Below are 24,281 nucleotides of genomic sequence, written 5' to 3'. Positions count from 1 at the left end.
TGGAACCAATGAAGCTCCAGAAGCATGACCAAGAGGCACTTGAAGAATCACCCCAGTGGAGGACAGAGGAGGAGATGGCATCAGAGGCTGCTGAACTCAGAAAGTACTTCATCTAGCTAACAACAACTACAGTATGTTTTTTTTTGTGCATGCATAGACTTTTAAAGATTTGTTGAACTTAGATGTCAAATAGTAATAAATTTGAATGTTTTAGAGACAAGTAGCATTGGACAGTATCCACTAATGTTTGCATAAACATGCATAAATAATTGGCTTGGCTAGCTGTGATATTCTGTCTCCTTGTGTCTACATTACCATCATGTTGAATGATTTTCAGCCAAGAATTTGGAAGGTTAAATCAGTGCTTCTCCAGGATTGTGTGTGGACGCATCTCAACTACACATAATGAAACAATACTTGAAGACCAGATTTCCAGGACATCAACCAATCATATATCTAATGTTCTTTAAAAGCAGAGATTCTTAAAAAGCTTTGACAATGTATCTTATTAAAATGTGACTCTTCCATGTTGTACTGAATTGCACATCTAATAATTTAGTTATTTTGATTAATATATAGTTTATCATTCAGTGGAAACTGTTTCATTCAGTATTGCAGAGCCAATATTGATGCTCCTGAATGCTATTAAAGAATTCTCTAAACATGTAACAATTTTCAAATGATCTTTGTCATAATTACAAAACATAAATCAATGAGAAATGTATGTCATAAAAAAATGGCTGTTTTCCACTTTTTACACAGCACTGTGAAAATATAAACATGAGTAAAAATTGTGAAGCTTTTTTTTCTCACAACTACATGTTTGGTGGAGGTATGTAATGGAGGATTGTATTCAGTCAGCTGATTAAATTATTAATCTCGCAGTATACTTGGATATGAACATCGTGAAATGTTGCACAAGACATTTTGTGAACATTTTATAAGTTCCACTTTAGTTATTTTATAAATGGCACAACTCTTAAGGCAGACTTTAAACTTTTCAAATCATCTGAAAGAATTCTTTCTGTTTCATTATTTTTTAGTAATTTTATCCATTTAAATTCAATTAACCAACAGTGAGATTATGTTTTCTTTTGATCTTTTTAACATATATGAACTTTAAGATTTCTTAAACCTACTGTCAAATAGTAATACATTTTTGTGTTTTAAAATACTTCAGAAAATAAGAGCATTGGACAACATCCTCCTCTTGGGCAGTCCCTCAGGTTCACAGATGACTTGCTTCCACTCTGGTTTGAGGCTTCAGAGATGGCTTATAAGTTCCATGTGCAATCTGCCAAGGAACAGGTGTTGTTGGAAGACTTGGGTAGCTGGTTTGTCTTGTTTGTGCATGTCCTTAACCACCTTGACTTTACCTCTGCACATTCCCATTGAAGTCTCTTGATGTGTTCGGTTCTTTCTGAGAGAGCCTTATCTATTAATTACAAATTGGGGTCTCTAATCAGTCGCAGGTATCGTTGCCCTCTTCATGGATGCTTTGAGGTCATCCTGAAATGTTTCCATTATCGTCCTGAGAGTTTCCTGCTGTGACTGAGTGAAGCATTTGTTTTTGGTGTTTGATGCCAGGCACGTGAACAGCATGGCAAAAGTGAGGACTGCAGATGCTGGAGATTACAGTCAAGATTAGAGTGGTGCTGAAAATACACAGCAAGTCAGGCAGCAGCCAAGGAGCAGGTAAATCGATGTTTCAGGCAGGAGCCCTTCATCAGGAATCGATTCCTGATGAAGGGCTCCTGCCCGAAACGTCGATTTTTCCTGCTCCTCAGATGCTGCCTGACCTGCTATGCATTTCCAGCACCACTCTAGTCTTGACATGAACAGTATGTTCCATCCAGCAGAGCTGGTTTCCAGTTGTTAGAACCCTAATACTGAATAACTTGGCCTGGGAAAGGATAATTTTGGATCACTTTTCTTACCACCAGTTTTGGAGAATACTTCTCCAGTGTTGAGGTGCTCACTGAAGATCGGCCAAATCTCAAAAGCTTCTAAGAGCATGGTGATCACTGCTTCCTGGTAAACTATGAATTTTGTATGGATTTCAGAACCAGGTCCTCACAAACTTTTTTCCTCAGTTGGTTGAAAGCTAAGCTGACTCATTGCAGATGATGATGAGTTTCCAGGTCTCTGCCTGCCTGTTGGCCTTGAGAAAGCTCCACAGCAATGGAAAATTGTCCATTTCCCAGGATCTTGCCACTGAATTTAATCACTGCAATTGTGCAACTAACCTCCAGCAAATAACTGCAGGCAAGGAGATAGCCCGTAGAACTGACAGGAAACTGCCCAACCAAAACCACTCTAACTTCAGTCACTCAGTCATCAGTTGCATACTGACACTGTGAGTAGGCTCAAACAGAAACTGAGCTCCAAGTCATTGTTGACTGCTTCCAAGCAAGATAGAAAAAAAAGTCCTTTCACTAAACACTCATAAAATTAAGATCCCCTTCCACCCAGCTCCTGGAGTCAAACCCATGCTCTTATAATTAATATCTACTAACACCTATATGAACAGATTTTTAAAAAGTTGCACAGTATTCAACACAACAGCAAAAACCATAAAGTAAATCTGTCTACTTCCAGACACATGGAATGTCGTCCAACCTAATTTGATGTGATCATCGTTGTGCCAATCATTACTTCTCTTATCCTGTTTCTCCCTGTAGTCCTCACTATTTTTATGTTGTTCACAATCCAGTGAATCATTCATGTTATCTGTTTCTGCATGTCAATGCTCACAGCCAGCATCTGCTTCTGTAAAACTTGACTGCAGATCACACATTCCGGATTTGCACTCCAATCACAGTGGATAGATCAAAGGAGCTAAGCTCAGAGCTTTTGGCTCAACTCAAATGAAGCATAAGTAATCACTCATTACATTAATTTCTTAAAAATAATTTTAATGGTGAATTCAGTTCATAATGGAGTTTACAATAATTGCAGTGATAAAAGAGAACTAAAATCTGTGAGTATTCAGCTTTTCAGACATGAAAATCTAATGATGAAATACATTTGCAAGACCTCTAACTCCCTTAAGTCTCAATCACAGGCTTTTTGTTTTCCAATTCTGTACTGTTCTTTTATGATCCAGCATATCCCTCATATCTGAGTCAGTTTAAAGGCAGGAGGATTGTTGTCACATGACCGCTGATTCGATCATTTCATGCTCTTTTAAAGATTGTCAACTGAATTGCAAGCCAATGGTCAGGTATGTTCATTCTTCATTGAAATGGCAATGTTTATCATTGTTATTGAAGAAAGCTGTCTTTAATGATCCTGAAATCTCTATAACACTGACTTACCATTCCAAAATAAAGCACAGAAGGTTGAGCAATAGCGGTAGAGAGATAAACAGAGTTAACATCTCAGGAGTAGTTACAGACAATGGTAAGTTTTGCCATCACTACTATCACAAAATCCAGGCCTGCATTGTTTAAACTGAGTTGTCTCCTTTTTTTTAGACTGACAGGACCTTAAGTTATCTTGGGACCATTATTTGAAAGAAGGATTTATACGTTAATCGGTCATAACCTGCATTCCCATTCTAAGTGATTAAAGACTGAACAGTAATCTAGGTTTGTTCAATACTTCACATCAGTTGCATGACTCTTTGATCTTTTACTATAAATTCTGCAACCTATGATCCTGCCCCACTAGCTACCTGACAAAAGAGCAGTGCTCCGAAAGCTTGTTCCTCCCAATAAACTTGTTGGACTATAACCTGGTGTTGTATGATTTTTAACTTATTCTTTCATGGAATACAGGAGAACACTGGCAAGGATAGCATTTGTTGGCCATCCCGAACTGCACATGAACTTAATGCATTGCCAGACCATTTCAAATGCCAGTTCAGAATCTACTTGAAGTAATCAGTAATGTGGGCTTGGAGTCACATATAGCCCAGACTACAGGTGAAAAACAGCAGATTTATTTCCTTAAAGGATATTAGGGATTTAGATGGGTTTTACAACAATCAATAAGAGTTGTCATGATCAGTGTTATTGAGAATAGTTTTATATTCCAGAATTTATTACAGAATCTAAATTCCCTCAGCTATCATGATGGTTTTTGAATGATTATTGTTCAAATGGTTCATTAAACCATTTCAATGATTCACTAAATCATTGTTCCTAAAGCATTAGTCTGATCTCTGGATTCTTAATCCAGTGATAACACCGTTACACCAACATCTCAAGACTGACAGTTTAGATATCAGTCAAGTGTACTGTTGAACAATTCCAAGATTATCAGTTTTTCAGTCAAATCAATGTTTTTCCGTTAACTAAATGCCTCTATTGCATATTGTTTTGATCTATCAAAAATAGTTCTTCTATCAGGCTTGACAAATGAATAAAAATGGCATATATGTTTATGTCTTGTATGGTTAATGTCAGACAGCTTTACAGCAATGAGTTAGGCTTGATTCGTATTCTGTGCGACTCAATTCTTTTATAGTTCTGTTATACACTGCAGAAACCCAGACTTTGTTATACTACAGATAGGATGGGCCTGAAAGGCTATCACCCTTATTTCATAAGATGAATGAACAATGAAATGTCAAGAAAAAAACGACCTTTTGAATCACATGTTACTTTCTTGTGTTTCTGTTGGATTTGTGATAATTACAGTCATCAGACATTACAGAAAACTCCTGACCATTTGCACACAGGCCATAAGAATGGCTCAAAAATGCTATGAAATTCTATTTGTAAATATCAGGTAAACCTTAGTTGTTGAACAACTTTTTTCAGCTTTCATAAGCTTTCTGGTTGTGCTAGCTGCTAAACTAATTCCTATGATTTAGATTAATGATTCACAATTTCTTTCCAGAGTTTTGATACCATATCTAACTCGTGCAATGTTTTTGAATTATTTAAAAATATGGGAAAGGATCAGATTGGTTCAGAGTCATAGAGTCACAAAGTCGTAGAGTTATGCAGCACAGAAACAGACCCTCCAGTCCCTGCACCAACTAGACAGCCCAATCTGATTTAGTCCCATTTCCCAACATTTGGCCCATTTCCCTCTAAACCCTTCCTATTCATATACCCATCCAGATGCCTTTTAAATGTTGTAATTGTACCCACCTTTACCACTTCCTCTGGCAGCTCATTCCTTACATGCACCACTATCTGAGCGAAAACATTACACCTCAAGTCCTTTTTAGATCTCTCCCCTCTCATCTTAAACCTATGCCCCCTAGTTTTGGACTCTCCTACCCTGGAAAATGACCTTGGCTATTCATCCTAGCCATGCCCTTCTATAAGGTCACCCCTCAGTCTCCGAAGCTCCAGGGGCAAAAGCCTCAGCCTGTTCCGCCTCTTCCAATAATTCAAATCTCAGCAATATCCTTGTAAATATTTATTGAACCCTTTGAAGTTTAACAATATCTTTCACATAGCAGGAAAGTGGGTTCACCATTGTCCTGTACAGCCACAACATGATGTCCCAACTCATATAGTCGGTGCACTGACCAATGAATCTAAGTGTACCAAACACCATCCTGTCTGTTTCTGTGCTGTATGATTCTACAACTTTGTGACTCTATGACTCTAAATCAATCTACTTTCAAGGAACTATGCAACTGCACCCCTATGTCTCTTCATTCGGCAACACTCCCCAGGACCTTACCATTAAGTGTATATGTCCCCCCCCGGTGGCACAGTGGTTAGCACTGCTGCCTCACAGCGCCTGAGACCCGGGTTCAATTCCCGCCTCAGGCGACTGACTGTGTGGAGTTTGCACGTTCTCCCCGTGTCTGCGTGGGTTTCCTCCGGGTGCTCCGGTTTCCTCCCACAGTCCAAAGATGTGCAGGGTCAGGTGAATTGGCCATACTAAATTGCCCGTAGTGTTGGGTAGGGGGTAAATGTGGGGGTATGGGTGGGTTTCGCTTTGGCGGGTCGGTGTGGACTTGTTGGGCCGAAGGGCCTGTTTCCACACTGTAATCTAATCTAATCTAAAGGTCTTGCCCTGGTTTGCCTTACCAAAACGCAACATCTCACATTTATCTAAATTAAATTCCATCTGCCACTCTTCTGCCTATTGGCCCATTTCATCAAGATCCCATTGTACTCTGAGATAAGGTTCATCACTGTCTACTAAACCATCTATTTTGGTGTCATCTGCAAAATTACAAACCATACCTCCTATTTTCACATCCGAATCATTTGTATAAATGATGAAAAACAGTGGACCCAGCACCGATCCTTGTGATACACTGCTAGTCACAGGCCTCCAGTCCAAAAATAACCCTCCACTACCAGCCCTGTCTCCTACCAGCCCTGTCTCCTACCTTCAAGGCAATTTGGTATCCAATAGGCTAACTACCTCTGGACTCCATGTGATCTAATCTTGCTATCCATTCGACCATGTGGAGCCTTGCTGAATTCAAAACTGAAGTCCATATAAATTCATTTAGTCACACAGTTAGGTAAATTTGATCACTCAAAAAATGTACAGTTGTCACTGTATTTTTGACTTCATACATTTACCACAAGATCTCCAACGTATGTTTCATAAGTATCAGTACATTTTAGAGCACTGATAATTGTAACATCAAAATGCAACCCTTGGATGGATGCTGCTTGTTAAGGGCTTCAGCTTCTGAGCAAGAAAATATTGGATCATTGCTAAATTTAATATCTTGGAATAGAGCATTGCTGTTTGATCATTAAGAACTGAAGAAACGCAATGTATATTCTCAGTGGACTGCCAAATATTAATCACACTCTTTTTTACTGAATTTGAATCAGCCTTGAAGAAATACCCATATTCATTTTGGTGAGACGGATTTACTTGATGTGGATCATTACAATTTTGAATAATAATATTATAATTTTGATTAGATTCCCTACAGTTTGGAAACAGGTCCTTCGGCCCAACCAGTCCACACCAACCCTCCCAGACCCATTTCCCTCTGACTAATGCATCTAGCACTATGGACAATTTAGCATGGCCAATTCACCTGGCCTGCAGGAGGAAACCAGAGCATCCGACAGAAACCGGGAGAACGTGCAAACTCCACACAGACAGTTGCCCGAGGCTGGAATTGAACCTGGGACACTAGTGCTCAGCAGTGCTAACCACTGAGCCACAGTGCTGTGCATTGCATTACCATGGGATGTGCCATTAAAAATGGGTATAGTAGTAATCCTAAGTAAAAGAACAAACAAATTCGCACCCTCAGTACGTCCCAAAGTCCCTTGTTGTCAATGACTACTTTTGAAATACTGTATGGTCATGCCATGTTCATAGTTGTTATGTAACTAAGCATCATAGTTTGCAAACAACAATGAGATGAATGATGTCTCAGTGATATTTGTTGAGGAATGCAGAGGACTGCAATTCTGTGTACTGATGTAGTAGTGTTTATAATCTCCTGAATAAGCAGATGGGGTTTTGGTTTAACATTCCATCTGAAAAGCTATGGCTCTCGTGATAACTCAGAAGTGAGTTGGGAGTGGATGGGTCTGAGTGGATGTCATGCAGCAATGACATACAGTGTGATTTTTAGCAGCTTTTCTGGCATGAGGACTAGCATGATACAAATACATCTCCAGTACTTAGAATTTGAAGGATTTGGAATTGGAAATGTGAGAAAAACAATGCACAACGTTAGGTTCGAGAGAGCAAAGGCTTTATCGGATTTCAATTGTGCATAACTTGATGTATCGTTTGGGTTGGTGAAGAATTGGAGAGATGAACTCTTCCCCAGCAATGGAGTGGGAAACTTGCTGCAGCCATAAAGTAGGAGTGGCCTGAGCTGGCTTCAGACGTTGACAGTGGGATTGTGGGCTGAGATTTACCAAAAATTGGCTAAGAGTCCATTCTAGGGAGTTGCATTGAGAGTTTCTCTTCCTGAGTTCTCATGAGTTATCTCAAACTATTTCCATTGCCCACTGCATCATCTCCACACTGCACCTCTATGCTGCTGTGCTTTTCTATCTTACACTCATAGGCATCAGAAATAATTGCCTGTCCAGACCTTCAGGATTTAGGCCACTGGTGACATATTGAAAACCAACCTCTGCGTGAAGCCGAGTGCTGCCAGCCGCAAATAGGCTTTCACAGTACAGATAGTAGGAGGGAAGCGAAAAAAAAAAAGCTTTTGAGAGCCTATATATGAATGATACTTCTCTGGTAATGTAAGTTCACATTTCTACATTTATTACCTGAGACAGCCATCTCTCTGGCTGTCATAGTAACTGCAGCTACAAGAATGTAGCTACAGAGGCTATTGTCGCTAGCTCTGTATTATGTTAGATCCCTGTCTGACACCCATAGCATAACATCTTGTCATTGTTCAATCTGGGAGCATCACTTGTTTGAAAACCTTCAACCAGTTGATAGAGTAACATTTATTGAATGACATGAAAAGTGAAGAAAAAACACACAGACAAGCCGCATGTTCTTCTGGGACAAAATAGAGCCAGCATGCCTTTCTACCAATAAGAAAACTTAGGTTGAAAATTGACAAGTAACATTTGCACCACATAAATACCAGGTAATGACCATCTCCAACAAAAGAGAATCTAATCGTACCCCTTGACATTCAATAGCATTACCATCACTGAATCTCGAACTAGCATTAACCAAAAAAAAAACTGGATTAGTCATATATATACAATGGCTACAAAAGCACGTCAGAAGTGAGGAATCTTGCAGTGAGTAACTCACCTCCTGACTTTCCAAAGGTTGTCCACATTTAACAAGTCAGAATGGAATACATCCCACTTTCCTGTGTAAGTGCAGTTCCAACAATGTTTGAGAAGCCTGAGACCATCCAGAATAGGTAAAAACAAGAGCTGCAGATGCTGGAAACCAGATTCTAGACTAGAGTGCTGCTGGAAAAGCACAGCAGTTCAGGCAGCATCTGAGGAGCAGGAAAATCGACGTTTCGGGCAAAAGCCCTTCATCGGGAATAGAGGCCGAGTGCCTGCAGGGTGAAGAGATAAATGAGAGGAGGGTGGGGATGGGGAGAAAGTAGCATAGAGTACAATAGGTGAATGGGGGATAGAGGTGATAGGTCAGGGAGGAGGGTGGGGGAAGGTAGCAAAGAGTACAATGGGTGACTGGGGGTGGGGATAAAGGTGATAGGTCAGAGAGGAGGGTGGAGTGGATAGGTGGAAAGGAAGATAGGCAGGTAGGACAAGTCATGGGGACAGTGCTGAGCTGGAAGTTTGGAGCTGGGGTGAGGTGGGGAAAGGGGAAATGAGGAAACTGGTGAAGTCCACATTGATGCCCTGGGGTTGAAGTGTTCCGAGGCGGAAGATGAGGCGTTCTTCCTCCAGGCGTCGGGTGGTGAGGGAGCGGCAGTGGAGGAGGCCCAGGACCTCCATGTCTTTGGCTGAGTGGGAGGGGGAGTTGAAATGTTGGGCCACAGGGCAGTGTGGTTGATTGGTGCAGGTGTCCCAGAGATGTTCCCTAAAGCACTCTGCTAAGAGGCATCCAGTCTCCCCAATGTAGAGGAGACTGCATCAGGAGCAACGGATACAATAAATGATATTGGTGGATGTGCAGGTAAAACTGATGGATGTGGAAGTCTCCTTTGGGGCCTTGGATGGAGGTGAGGGAGGAGGTGTGGGCGTAGGTTTTGCAGTTCCTGCGGTGGCAGAAGAAGGTGCCAGGACGGGAGGGTGGGTTGTTGGGAGTCGTGAACCTGACCTGGTAGTCACGGAGGGAATGGTCTTTGCGGAAGGCGGAAAGGGGTGGGGAGGGAAATATATCCAGGGGGTGGTGGGGTCCATTTGGAGGTGGCGGAAATGTCGTCGGATGATTTGGTTTATGTGAAGGTTGGTAGGGTGGAAGGTGAGCAACAGGGGCGTTCTGCCCTTGTTACGGTTGGAGGGGTGGGGTCTGAGGGCGGAGGTGCAAGATGTGGATGAGGTGCATTGGAGGGCATCTTTAACCACGTGGGAAGGGTAATTGCAGTCTCTGGTGTGTTCTGTAGTGGAACTGGTCCTCCTGGGAGCAGATACGGTGGAGGCGGAGGAATTGGGAATACGGGTTGGCATTTTTGCAGGAGGTAGGGTGGAAAGAGGTGTAATTCAGGTAGCCGTGGGAGTCGGTGGGTTTGTAAAAAATGTCTGTGTCAAGTCGGTTGTCATTAATGGAGATGGAGAGTTCCAGGAAGGGGAGGGAGGTGTCAGAGATGGTCCAGGTAAATTTAAGGTCAGGGTGGAATGTGTTGGTGAAGTTGATGAATTGCTCAACCTCCTCGCGGGAGCATGAGGTGGCGCCGATGCAGTCATCAATGTAGCGGAGGAAGAGGGTGGGGAGTGGTGCCGGTGTAATTACGGAAGATTGACTGTTCTATGTAGCCAACAACGAGACAGGCATAGTTGGGGCCCATACGGTGCCCATGGCTACCCCTTTGGTCTGGAGGAAGTGGGAGGATTCGAAGGAGAAATTGTTGAGGGTGAGGACCAGTTCAGCATAATGAATGAGAGTGTTGGTGGAAGCGTACTGGTGGGGATGTCGGGAGAGGAAGAAACGGAGGGCTTGGAGGCCGTGGTCATGACGGATGGAGGTGTAGAGGGATTGGATATCCATGGTGAAGATGAGGCATTGGGGGCTGGGGAAACGGAAATCTTGGAGGAGGTGGAGGGCATGGGTAGTGTCTTGAACGTATGTGGGGAGTTCCTGGACTGGGAGGATAGGACAGTGTCGAGGTAGGTAGAGATGAGTTGAGTGGGGTAGGAGCATGCTGAGACAATGGGTCGGCCAGGGTGGTCAGGCTTGTGGATCTTGGGAAGGAGGTAGAACTGGGCAGTGCAGGGTTCCCGGACTATGAGGTTGGAAGCTATGGGTGGGAGATCTGCTGAGGTGATGAGGTTCTGTATGGTCTGGGAGATGATGGTTTGGTGATGGGGGTGGGGTCATGGTCGAGGGGGCGGTAGAAGGGGGTGTCTTCGAGTTGGTGTCTGGCTTCAGCAGTGTAGAGATCAGTGCGCCAGACTGCCACTGCGCCCCCTTTATCCACTGGCTTGATGGTGAGGTCGGGATTGGAGCAGAGGGAGTGGAGGGCTGCACATTGTGAGGGTGAGAGGTTGGAATGGGGGAGGAGGGTAGACAGGTTGAGGCGGTTAATGTCCCGGCGACAGTTGGAAATGAAGAGGTCGAGGGCAGGTAATAGGCCAGCACGGGGTGTCCAGGTGAATGGAGTGTGCCGGAGGCAGCAGCCTGCTTGATTCATACCACATCCATATCCCTCCACCACCAATGCTCAGTAGAGTGTACCATTTACAAAATGCATTGTAGAAATTTAGTGAACTGACCCCAAGACTGACCATGCTGAGTTCCCTAACCCCCAACTTGAAATGACAGCCCTGACTGATAATGAACAGTTCCCTGACTGATCTCTGTGCACCTCCCTGATTGACTCACCACTAATCCCTGAACTGGTTGTTCTGGACCTGCAGAACTGATCATGGCCCAATTCCTGATGAGCTATGGAGCACCTGATCCTTACTATCCATAGCAGCCAGCTGACCATATCCATACGCTAGACTGAGATCAGATGATGCTCATGACTGACTGTGGTGGGACCGCCTGACTGACAACAGTCCACCTTGACTGAGGACTGATCTCTGTGGACTTGGGGACAAGGCCTTTTGTTAAATGCACATTCAATGTTTGTTTGCAACATAAGCTGCTGGCAGGTGTGACATTGATGTAGTACAGGTACATTGTGGTTCAGCAATTGTCCCTTTGATTAATCTTTGCTGGCAAACACAGAGGCTTTGTGTCTCTGCTCAAAGGCAAAACAAGGCAAAGGTACTGTGAAGGTGTAAGGTCTAAATATGCAAAAAGACAAGGCAACGATGCACTGAGCATCCATGTAAGTGCAAAGTGAGTGAGCACTAAGAAAGAAAATTAAGAGCCCAGAGATGCACCCTGTTCTGATAAATGAGCTGGGTGCCTGCCCCTCCTGGCAGCAGCATTATAATGAATGGTGTTAGGGTGCTCCAAAGTATAGCATTGAAGTGTAGAATTGCATCATAAGTGAGTCAGAGATGTGCCATGGGAACATAGCAAAGATGGTGTATGTGCAATGCCACCTTCCATGGACAAAAGATCCAAAGAGTTGCTGCCAATAATGAGTGTGCTGTGAATCCCAATGGAGAAAATTGCAAGTTGCCACCACCAGGTACCTATTCAGACATTTATGTCTGGAACTGATGATGTTTAATTTCTCTCTGTTGCAAGGGAAAATTGCAATTGGATATGAATGAGATGAAAAGAAGACATAGTGAGATGTAAATACATGTAACTACGCCTCTCACTACTCACTAGTGAGATGTTCATCTTGCCTTGGATGGAAAATTGAATTCCTTTTTCTTTACATCCAGTATCTAATTTGTTGAATCCTGTCATATTTTATTAAGTAAACTCCAACACCCATATCTTTTAAGGCTGGGAAGATTGCATCCAATGTGAGCTTGCATGGATAGATTAGTCATCACTGTGGAACCACACATTTTGCCATCAAATGAGTCTGTGCATGCCTTAATAATGCCATGCATTATTAAGGCATGCACTGGATTAGAGCACAGCTGCCACTTTAGATACGATGGTAGATTAGTCATAGCCTTTATTACTGTATTACTTTTACCGAGCAGTGAAATGTGGCTGGGCTTGAAAGGAATATTGGCATAAGGGAATGTAGAAGTTGGAACTTCACTTAAAAGTACCACCATTTCTCATCCCTAACATTCTTCTAGTCAGTACTCAAGATCCTTCCTGTTCTTCCAATGACCAAACCTGCCTCTGATCAGTTTCAGGTGGAACAGTCTTTGGCAGGGCCCTCTGAAGCTTCAAAATAAAGATCTCAAGGTCATCAGCTAGTTGTAGTCTGAGCAGAATGCCTCTAACTCTCCTGAAGCCACAAGATCTGTAAATGCCGGAGTTGGATTGTGGTGTACAAAGTAAAAAATCACACAACACTAGGTTATAGTCCAACAGGGTTATTTGGAAGCACGAGCTTTTGGAGCACTGCTCCTTCATCAGGTGGTTGTGGAGTCACAAGATTATGCTGTACAGATGTCTGCCACTGCTTTATATCAATGTTGTCCTCCTGGAACACTGATGATCTGGCAAGTCAAGTCCTAGCTTCTGGCTGTTCACCTGGTGTCATGAGGAAAGTCTCTGTGAGCTGAATTCCTCTAATGTTGCTCATTCGACAGCTCCCCACTCTGCTGTATAGCTGCAGCTGTCTTGACAACAGACTGCTGCCACTGCAGCTAATGATTCTAGTCCTCAGCTTAAGTATCAATCTTAAAGCAGCCAAAGAACTATCCATCCTGCTGTGATTCAGAAAACATCCAAAGCACAGAAAGTAAACACTCAGCAAAAGTAATATGAACAGCCCTTTTTCCCATAATGGTTAAGGGAGCTTTGAATGCTGAGTATTTACTCCAGTATTTACACAGTTTGATTCACCCCCTTCAATACTATTGTGCTATTACCTTGCTTTTTCAGGAAGCACAAGAAATCCATGGATGCACATGAAATCTGAAAGTTAGTTGAAGTAACGGTTAAATGGAAAGACTAGCACATGTTAATAGGTGTTAGCCTCACACAGGGCACCTCACACCTTCAGTGCATTATCTGAACTGATATGGCACCTATTGTTAAAGTTCACTTGAGAATGTAACTTTTAAAAAAATTCTGCAATTTACATATGAAGGAACTGAAACTAACATGGTCATTATAAAAGATGAGAGACTTAACAAACAATCCAGGTCTTTTTTCAATATATAATTTCAGTTACATCACACTGTAAACTTTTGCTATAAACTCTGTGTCTTACGGTCTTATATACTCCACAACCACCTGATGAAGGAGCTGTGCTCTGAAAGCTAGTACTTCCAAATAAACCTGTTGGACTATAACCTGGTGTTGTGTGATTTTTAACTTTATACACACCCCAGCCCAACACCGGTACCTCCAAATCAAGATAAATAGAGCTGCCTAATATGCTTACATTTTCACTAGTTTTGAATGCCCACCTGCATCCCAACCCAAGCGCTCCTCCAAGTTAAACATTTACCAGCTAAACTTCTGCATTGAAATGTCACCTTGGATGATTTATTCAGATTGCACAGTAGGTTTTAAACCTGTAAATATTTGTTGCTTTTCTAGACAGTTAATGCTTGTCAAAGTATACACAATTAGTTCAGATATGTAATGCTCAAAGCTCAACTGCTGAAACACCTTACCACCCCTTCAAAACAAAACAAAACAAAACAAGTGTCAGTTTTTTTTTGTCTCAAACATACTTTAAGGATGTTGAGTAAAATAGTATTCCCAAGAAAACTATCTCACCAAAGATTTCATGGGAAAATATGTGACAAATATGAGATTTGTGCCACTCCTGACCATATGGAAATGTGAGAATATAATGTATCACAAAAGAGTATTTTGTCTTATCTGATTGTTGCCTGAGTTCCATGTTGTTTCCTTTTGGTAGTCATACATATTGTAAAAATTAAATTATTTTCTGGGGGGTTCAAGATATTAAACTAAGCAGATCACAGACAAAAAGACATTTGTCAACATTGGCAAGTTAATTTTATTTCACTAAAGATTTAGATAGACACAAATGGAAGATTGTAATGTAAATAAACACTGAAAACAAACTATAGATGCTGGAAATCAGGAACTAAAACAGAAATATCTGGAAAAGCTCAGCAGTAATGGCAGCATCTGTAGAGAGAAATTAGAGTTAATGTTTCGAGTCCAGTGACCCTTCCTCAGAACAGGTTGTACCACATGCCGTATAACACATACATACAGTAATAAGTGTCATTCTCAGTACTTTTTTTTAGATTAGATTCCCCACAGTGTGGAAACAAGCTCTTTGGGCCAACAAGTCCACACCGACCCTCCGAAGAGTAACCCACCCAGACCCATTTCCCTCTGACTAATGCACCTAACACTACGGGCAATTTAGCATGGCCAATCCACCTGACCTGCGCATCTTTGGACTGTGGGAGGAAACCGGAGCACCCGGAGGAAACCCACAGAGACACAGGGAGAATGTGCAAACTCCACATAGATAGTCACTAGGCTGGACTAAAGCTGGGTATGGCTAAATCTATATTTGATGTTTTAGGAGCTATTGTTTGAAACCTTTATGCAGTAATTTGAATGTAGCACATTTTTATCCCATAATATTTTCCCAATTGCTTTGAAACGATGCAACTTTTCTTTATTCATTTGTGGGATGCAGCAGTTGGTGGCTAACAACATTTATTGGAGTCAAAAGGTGCAGTGCTGGAAAAGCACAGCAAGTCAGGCAACAGCCAAGGAACAGGAGAGTCGACGTTTCGGGCATAAGCCCTTCTTCAGGAATGTGGCAACATTTATTGCCCAACCCTAGTTGCCCTTCAGAAGGTGGTGGTGAGCTACCTTCTTGAACCACTGCATTCCACATGCTGTAGGTTGACCTACAATGCCCTTAGGGAGGGAATAGCAGAATTTGATCCAGTGACAGTCAAGGAACAGTGATATATTTCCAAAACGGGATGGTAAGTGGCTTGGAGGAGAACTTGCAGGTGGCAGTGCTCCCATGTATCTGCTGCCCTTGTCCTTCTACATGGAAGTTGTCATGGGTTTGGAACATGGTGTCTAAGGACCTTTGGTGAATTTCTACAGTACATCTTGTAGGTAGTACACACTGATGCTGCTGAGCATTGGTGGTGGAGGGAATGCATGTTTGTGGATATGGAGTGAAAATCAAATGGGTTGTTTTGTCTGTAATGGTGTCAAAGTTCTTGAGTGTTGTTGGAGTTTACCCATCCAGGCAGATTAGGAGTATTCCATCACTCTTTTACTTGTGCCTTGTAGATGGTGGATAGGCTATGGGGAGTCAGGAAGTAACTTACCGACTGCAGTATTCCTCGTCTCTGACATGCTCTTGTAGTCACAGTATTTATATGCAAGTCTGGTTGAGTTTCTTATCAATGGTAGTCCCCCCACCCACCCCCAGGATGTAGATAGTGGGAGATTCAGTAATGGTGACATCATTGAATATCAAAGGGCAATGATTAGATTGTCTCCTATTGGAGATGATCAATGTCTGGTATTTGCGTGGTGTAAATGTTACTTTCATTATAACTTTCAACACTTGGTTTCAAGTTCACGGTCATCATCTAACTTGCTCAATGTAGTCAGTGTCTCCAGGATATTCAAGTTGGAGGCAATGCCCTGCAATGATTGAATTTGTAAATCATGAATATTTACTACATATTGAAGTCCATAACTCAATGAAAATTTAGGCCCTGATTTCTAAAGGGGAAGGCAGGAATGGTGCTTCTAATCTCTCCCTGAGAGATCTGGCATGTGTAAATCCTGCCAATGTTAACATTAAAGCTCCTGATGTTCCACTTGACGTCCGACAAGATCTGCTGGTGGGAGTGGGTATTTGGCAACAAAAGGCTGCAGGAAGCGACCCATGAAAGCAGTCCTGAAGCTCAGCAAGGAGGAATGATCTGAAAGTGATTATGGCAATCCACTTAAAGAAATCATTTACTTGTAATTTTAAAATTATATCACGCCTCAGTAGCCTCCAACCTACTAATACCATGATTGAGCAAGAGGGTGGGTTTGCAAGTCTCTTTAAGGATTACTGGAGTACCATATAACAGATGGTCCCAGATAATTCAGTTCACAAGAAAATTGAAAACTCTTTTTTGCAGTCGAGAGTGTGGTGCTGGAAAAGCACAGAAGGTCAGGCAGTATCCGAGAAGCAGGAGAATTGATGTTTCCGGTATAAGCCAAATGAGGCTTGAGGGCTGGGGGGTCTGAGAGAGAAATGGGAGGGGGGTGGAGTTGGGGGAAGGTGAGGGAGAAGGTGATAGGTCAGGGGGGCAGTGATGGACAGGTCCAGAGGGTGGTGCCAAGTTGGAAGTTTGGGACTGGGATGATGTGGGGGAAGGGGAAATGAGGAAGCTGTTGAAATTCACATTTATCCCGTGTGGTTGCAGGGTACCAAGGCGGAATATGAGACGTTCCTCCTCCAGGCATCGGGTGGTAACGGTTTGGCATTGGAGGAGGCGCAGGATATTTTTCTTGCAGTATACTTAGGAGAAATAGTGGAGTAAATTCCACATTAGACCCACATTTTGCTAACAGGAAAAACAATTATTACAAGTCAGTTTATTTCTCTACAGGTGCTTCCGTTAGGAGACAAACGTGAAACAATAACGATTACAAATAACCCAATCTTCTTTATTATGATAAAATGCCTGCTTAAGTGTTTGGAATACATCTGTGCAGTGCAATTAGACTGCAGAGGATAGATGGTAGTGAGAGTAGTGAAAGTCTTCTGATTGTTTCTTTATTGATGTATTGGTATTGGAATATTGTCCTTCATTGCTCGATGGATGGAGTTTAAAAGTAGGGAGGTTAGGTTGTAGCTGTATGGGGTGCTGGTGAGGCCACACCTGGAGTACTGTGTACAGTTTAGATCTTACTTAAGAAAGGATGTACTGAGACTGAAGAGGGGGCAGAGGAAGTTCAGTTGGTTGATTCTAGAGTTATGAGGGTTGGCCTATGAGGAGAGATCGAGCAGGCTGGGACTATACTCACTGGAATTTAGAAGAATGAGGGGAGCTCTTATATAAACATGTAAAATTATGAAAGGAACAGATAAGACAGAAGCAGGGAGGTGATTTCAACTGCCAGGTGAAACTAGAACTAGGAGGCATAACCTCAAAATAAGAGGGAACAGATTTAGGATGGAGATAAGGAGGAACTTCTTCACCCAAGGAGTTGTGAATCTGTGAAATACCTTGTTCAGTGAAACAGTTGAAGTTACCTTGTTGATTATTTTTGAGGCAAAGCCAGAGAGATCTTTGAACAGTAAAGGGTTATGGTGAGAGCGTAGGTAAGTGGAGCTGAGGCCATGAACAGATCAGCCATGATCGTATTGAATGGCGGAGCAGGCTCGATGGACCAGATGGCCTACTCCTGCTCCTAGTTCTTATGTTCTTATGAGATTTTACTGTTTACTTTTTCTACTTTTATATATTTGAGTTGTTCATAAATATTGTCTCAACTATTGTTCAGTCAATGAAAACATAAAATGTAGGAGCAAGAGCAGGCCATTTGGTCCCTCATTCCTGTCCTGCCATTCAACAAGATCTTGGCTGATCTCCCCCAGGCTTCAATTCTTCTTTTCTTGCCAGCTCAAAAGAGCCCTCATAAGCTGATGTTTCAAAAATCTACCCATCTCCTCTTTAAATATTTTCAGTGGCCCAGCCTCCACAGCTCTCTGGGACAGAGGTATTTTGAAGTTATGTTTGTAACTTTAATTTTGTTCAATATGTAATCAACTAAAAACTGGACTGAATATTATGGCTAGACCACAGGTCCCAGTGCCAGGAACAGAAGTGGGTGTAGCCTTCATTTAAGTGAGAAGCAGTTGACCACATGCAATCTTCCAGCGGCCATTCAATTAGACCAAGTCCCATCCCCACAGAGGGTTGTCCATTGGAAGGGTGGAGGTGAAGCGGAGGCAGGTACCTCACATTTATTGCTGCCTGCCTGCCTGGAAAACGGAAACTTGAAAGGAAGCAGTGGCAGGTAAAATGACAGAATGAAGACCCAGAGTGACCCATCAGATCAGCAATGCCTCCCCATAGGTTCTTCTCTAGTCTGTAGAAGAAAAACAGTATTTCCAGTTTCCCCGGGACCAAACAAGGCTGGATAGAAGTCACACACGGGGTCAGCAGCCATGTGGTCACTCAAGCCCTAGAACGTGAAGCCAGTCTGGCAAGGTGAGTATTGTACTCCAAAACTCTTTTTCCTTTGAGGCTTGCATGTAGCAATGCGAGAGATTGCATTTGGTGGAGATGATGTGACCACTCAGTGGGAATGGGACCAAACAGTAGCTTATGCTTCCAAAGGAATGGCTGAATTTTGATGATAGGCACACGTCTAAAGTCCACTGAAAGTGGCTAGATGGCAAGAGACCTGTGTGGGACTATCATGAGCTATTGGGCTACCATCACCATATGTGTTGTGCTTGTCTCCATGGATATACATCTGTTCATTTTGTGGCCATAGAAGAAACTATTCCACAACCTGTAGGAATAGACTAAGGCAGGCAGAGGAGTGCTGTTTCTGTCCATCCTGCCTGCTATGGAGGAGGAGGCCTGAGAAATTGAGAGTTAACATAGTGGTTATTCCATTGCTAATAGCGAGGGCAGTGATACCAGATGGCCTGGGACTGAGCGGATAAATGTTATGAGCGGATAAATATATGCACCTCGCATTCAAGACACACAGTCCTTGTTGGATGCACAGAAGTCCACAGCAGGGATAATTGGAATGATACAATGGGAAGTACATAAGCTCTCAATCTATCTGTTCCCTCCTGCAGGTTAGTGTCAGGCCAAAGTGCCAAGAACTGGGGAGACAAGAGGAGAGCCTGCTGTGTATTGGGAGGAGGAGGAAGAAATCTCAGAGGGTTAGCCATCACATGATGTTCTTGGACCCTCTATCGGCACTGATATACTCTCATTGTAAGTGGGTATGTGCATACAATCTGGTGAGCACAGAACAGATGCCCCAAAGCAGCCAGCAGAAACTGAATAAATTCTAAGTAATATTGTATAATATCTCTTTAATTTAAAAATTTGTTTTGTTTTACTGTATTTCTTCCTTCTCCTCCCCAGAGGCAGCAGGCTTTCCTCTTGTCTCCCCAGCTCTTGGCTTTTTGGTGCGACACTGACCTGCAGGAGAGAACAGATAGATTGAGAGTTTATGTACTTCACCTTGTATCATTCTAATTATCTCTGCTGTGGACCTCCATTTGAAAATATATCGGTGATACAGTACAGGGACTATAATTGACATAGAACATAGAACAGTACAGCACAGTACAGGCCTTTCAGCCCTCGATTTTGTGCTGATCCTTTAAGATCAAAGATCTTAAGATCAAACTAACCTACATATCACTGATTGTAATATTTTCCATGTGCCTATCCAAGAATCGCTTAAATTTCCCTAATGTCTCTGACTTTACTACCACTGCAGGCAGTGGATTCCATGCACCCACCGCTCTCTGAGTAAATACATGATCTTTTAAAAATGAGTTATTGTATTTCATACCACTTTTCTAAAACCTGTTTGTTTATATTCTTTGTAACCACATGAAAGAATCATTTTTACAAATGTGCAGCAATTTTCTGGAAAGGCTTTGACTTTTTTTAATCTTTTAAACTTTCAGTGCAAACATGCGTGACAGGAACTAGACTTCCACTTAGTGACCTAACGTTTGTTTTGGCTTTGGTCTTAATGTTGAAATTATGGGAAAGCATGAAACAGGAGGGACAGGAGGTCAAGGAAACACTGTCCCATAATTCCCTGTTTATAAATACCTGAAATATTCAAGATCGTGCCACTCTGTAATGGGATCTAAAAGCCATGAAGCACTTCTATAAATAAACTTTCAACTGAAAACATGTTTATAGCGCAACCGGAATGAAAAGTCAACCCACTGGTGACATGCACACTGAGAGTTATTTCCTGTCCTGCTCAAGACTGCCTAAACTGCGGTTGAGGAGCTGATGTTTGAAAATAAGATTAGCTGTGATTAAAAAGGAGGGGCCAATATTTATTTTTGTATGTGTGATCTGAGAGTTGGTCGTGGGAGGAGGTTATTTCAAATTTACCGTAACCCTTTTAACATAACACCAAGGAACGGTCTGACATTGCTTCAGAACAGTGGAAACCAGCAAAAGTAATTAAAGATAAATAAAAAGAATTTGCATTTCTATAGTATCTTTAACAGCTTCAAGAACTCCCAAAGTGCTCTGCAGCCAATAAAGTACTTTGAAATGTAGTGAATATCACACTGCTGGCTCCACTTTGCCTGAAAACTCAGTGAAATAGCTTTTATTTCATTTGTTCTCAGGAGAATCACCAGACCACGTTTATTGCCTAACCCTAGTTGCCCTGCAATGATTGTATTTACACTTCAATGGCCTGCAAGGCAACACAGATTGTGTCACCAGATTAACAGCATTTGATTTCATTGCTAAAGTGGGATTTGAATTCATACTCATAGGATTTCTTATCCAGTAACATACCGATGGCGCTGCAATGGCTGACAAAGCTGAATTTTAATAACTTCTAAACCTACATTTTATTTACACCAAAAGTTTAAAGTGTGGTCTGTTGAACGTACTCAGGATCTTAAGTGGCATACTTAAAGTGAACTTAACACATGCTCTTTACAGATCACTTAAAAACAAACAGGATGTGTCGTGATTGTAACAAGGTCAGCCAGATAGAACTTGTAGAATATGAGTTCCCTGACTGGGACTGTTAACCCAATCAGGGAACCCTGGCTGACAGATATAAACAGGAGTGTCAGAGGTTCTGTTCACTCTGAGAGCTGGCTCTGAGGGAGCTGGATCAGTGTCAAGGACTTCCCATGTGTTAATAAAGGGTGACTTGGTAATGGGATACTTGCCTCTCTGGAGTTATTTCAGGAAGAGTCTGAGCTGATTTTGCCCTTTGCTTGAACCCAGTGCAGTCTCTAACACTGCCTCAGCTGAGATCAGCTAAGACCACTCAAACCAAAGGTCAAATCGTAGCCTTTCCTGGTCTGTTTGACTGGACAACAGCAAATAAGCTAAGAGAAGAGCTGACAGAGGTTTTCAGAATCAGGACAGGCCTGGATGGTTGAGATAAGGAGAAACTGTTCCCACATGTAAAAGGATCAAGAACAAGACCATGCATTAAAGTAATTTGCAAAAGAACCAAGTGTAATGTGAGAAAAACATTTTCAAATGAATTGTTTGGATCTGGAATGTACTGCCTGGGGGAGGTTCAACTGAAGAATTCGAGAGGGCATTGTTTCTGTTCAAATAATCATGGGTATGGGTCAATTACTCTCCTGTACTGTAACACTTCTGTGATTCTGTGACACTGAATTTACCAGTCTTTTAAACTCATTTATGACATGTCAGCATTGCTAGCTAATTTACTCCTAGCTAACCTGGAGAAGGTGGTGGTGAGCAGCCTTTATCAACCACGGCTGTCTTTTTCGTGCATGTACAATCAATATCACAGAGCAAGGAATCCCAAGATTGTGACCCAACAACACTGAAGGAACAGTGATAAACTTTTAACTTGGAGGAGCGCTTGGGTTGGGATGCAGGTGAGCATTCAAAATTAATGAAAATGTAAGCGTATTAGGAAGCTCTATTTATCTTGATTTGGAGGTACAGGTGTTGGCCTGGGGTGTACAAAGTTAAAATTCACACAGTATTTGTATGACTCATCCAGTTGAGTTTCTGGTCAATGGTAACACCCAGGATGTTGATAGTGAGGGGATACAGTAATGGTAATGCCATTGAATGTCAAAGGTCACCAATTAGATTCAATCTTGTTGGAGATGGTCATTGCCTGGCATTTGAGTGATGTGAATGTAACTTATCAGCCAAAACCTATGTAATTGCCCAGTTCTTGATGCATTTGGACGTGGACTGCTCCAGTATCTGCAAATGGTGTTGAAAATTGTAACTTAGTGAACATCCCCACTTACAGAGTTATACAGCACAGAAACAGACCTTCAGTACAACTTGTTTGTGCCGACCAAACATGTTTTGGACTCTCCCATGCACAAAGCCATGTTGACTATCCCTAATCAGTCCTTACCTTTCCAAAAACATGTTGAAGGTAGTTGGGCCTAGAACTCTACTCTGAATAGCTAAAGACTCTTGTAGCACAGTGGTGTTGTTCCTTCCTCTGGGTTAGAAATCTCGGGTTCAAGTCCAACCTGGCCCAGAGGTGTGTCACAACACATCTGAAGGTTGATTAGAAATATCTATTCTGAGTAGCTGAGGGTACTGACCTCGAACAACTACAACCATCTTATTTTGTGCTAGGTACCAACAGGGAGTTAACCCTCCCCACTCTGTGATTCCCATTCACTCCAATTTTGTCAGTGCTATTTGATGCCACTATCAATCAAATGTCACCTTGATGTCAAGAATAGTCACTCAATCCTCTCCTCAGGAGTTCAGCTGTTTTGTCCAAGTTTCAACTAATGCTGCAATGAGGTCAGGAGCTGAGTGGCCCTGATGGAACCCAAACTGAGAAGTAGTGAGCAGGTTATAGCTAAGCAAGTGCTGCTTAATAGCACTGCCAATGGTACTGTTTACCTTCCATCACTTCCATGATTGTAAGCAAATAGATGGAGCAGTGATTGTTTCGTTTGAATTTGTCCTACTTTTTGTATATGGGATACCTGGACAATTTTCCACATTGATGAGTAGATACCAGTGTTGTTGCTGTACTGGAACATCTTTACGAGGTGAACAGCAAGTTCTGGAGCATCAGTACAATTGATGGAATGTTGACAGGACCCATAGCCTTTTCAGTTTCCAGTGACTCCTTCGATTTCCTGATATTCCTTCAACTGAATCGAATTGGCTAAAAACTGGTATCTGTGATGCTGGGGTCCTCCGAAGGAGGCTAAGATGGATCATCCATTTGCTACTTCTCGCTGAAGAGCTTTGAAAATGCTTCAGCCTTATCTTCACACTGGAATGCTACGTTTTCCCAACATTGTGGATAGGGATTTTTGTGCAGCTTCCTCCAGAAGCAATTTCTTCAGCTGTCCACCACCATTCATGACTTAATGCGACAGAGCTTAGATCTGATCCCTTTGTTGTGGAATTGCTTAGCCATATCTGTTATTTACTGCTTTTGCTATTTGGCCTGCAAGTAGTATTGCATTGCAGCTTCGCCAGGTTACCACCTCATTTTTACACATGTCTGATGCTGCTCCTGGTACGTCCTCCTTCTCTTCCATTGATCCAGGGTTGATTGGAATGGTAGAGTGTGGGTTATACCCAGCTTTGAGTTTGTAGATTGTGTATGGGTGGGATACTGCTGCTGATGATGACCCATAGTGCCTTAGCAGGATGATACTGCCGCACAACAAGATGGAGTTTATCTTCAATATGAAGATGGGACTTTATCTCCACAAGCACTCTCCACTGCTCATTCCTACTAATAATGTCATGGACACACACATCTGTGGCAGATAAGGATGATGTCAGGTATGTTTTTTCCCTCCTGTTCATTCACCAATTCCTGTAGACCCAGTCTAATAACACTGTCTTTTAGTGCTTGACCAATCTGGTCAGTAGTGGTGCTGAAGAAGGGCCTGTGCCCGAAACGTCGAATCTCCTGTTCCCTGGATGCTGCCTGACCTGCTGTGCTGTTCCAGCAATAAAGTTTCA

At 42.3% G+C, this 24,281-nt stretch overlaps 1 protein-coding gene across 11 annotated transcripts in view; it reads left to right on the top strand.

Moving 5' to 3' along the window:
* The window catches only part of fhit (fragile histidine triad diadenosine triphosphatase), a 1,333,995-nt gene that overhangs the window by 1,171,436 nt on the left and 138,278 nt on the right, over positions 1-24,281 (top strand). For 8 of the 11 annotated variants that reach the window (XM_087994384.1, XM_087994387.1, XM_087994390.1 and 5 more), the window contains one exon: positions 15-669. In XM_087994384.1, coding sequence (XP_087850510.1) covers positions 15-116 — 102 coding nt within the window. In that variant the 3' untranslated portion in view covers positions 117-669. Of the gene's footprint in view, positions 1-14; positions 670-24,281 lie in introns of those variants that run through there. The other 3 variants (XR_015759402.1, XM_087994389.1, XM_087994388.1) reach the window with 2 other exon arrangements.

The sequence above is a fragment of the Chiloscyllium plagiosum genome, unplaced genomic scaffold (assembly GCF_037043375.1).
Source record: "Chiloscyllium plagiosum isolate Xiang-an unplaced genomic scaffold, Cpla_swu_hap1 HiC_scaffold_14, whole genome shotgun sequence".
NCBI classification, from domain to species: domain Eukaryota; kingdom Metazoa; phylum Chordata; class Chondrichthyes; order Orectolobiformes; family Hemiscylliidae; genus Chiloscyllium; species Chiloscyllium plagiosum.
The sequence above is the reverse complement of the archived record's forward strand: the minus strand, read 5'-3'. Positions and strand labels throughout refer to the sequence as shown.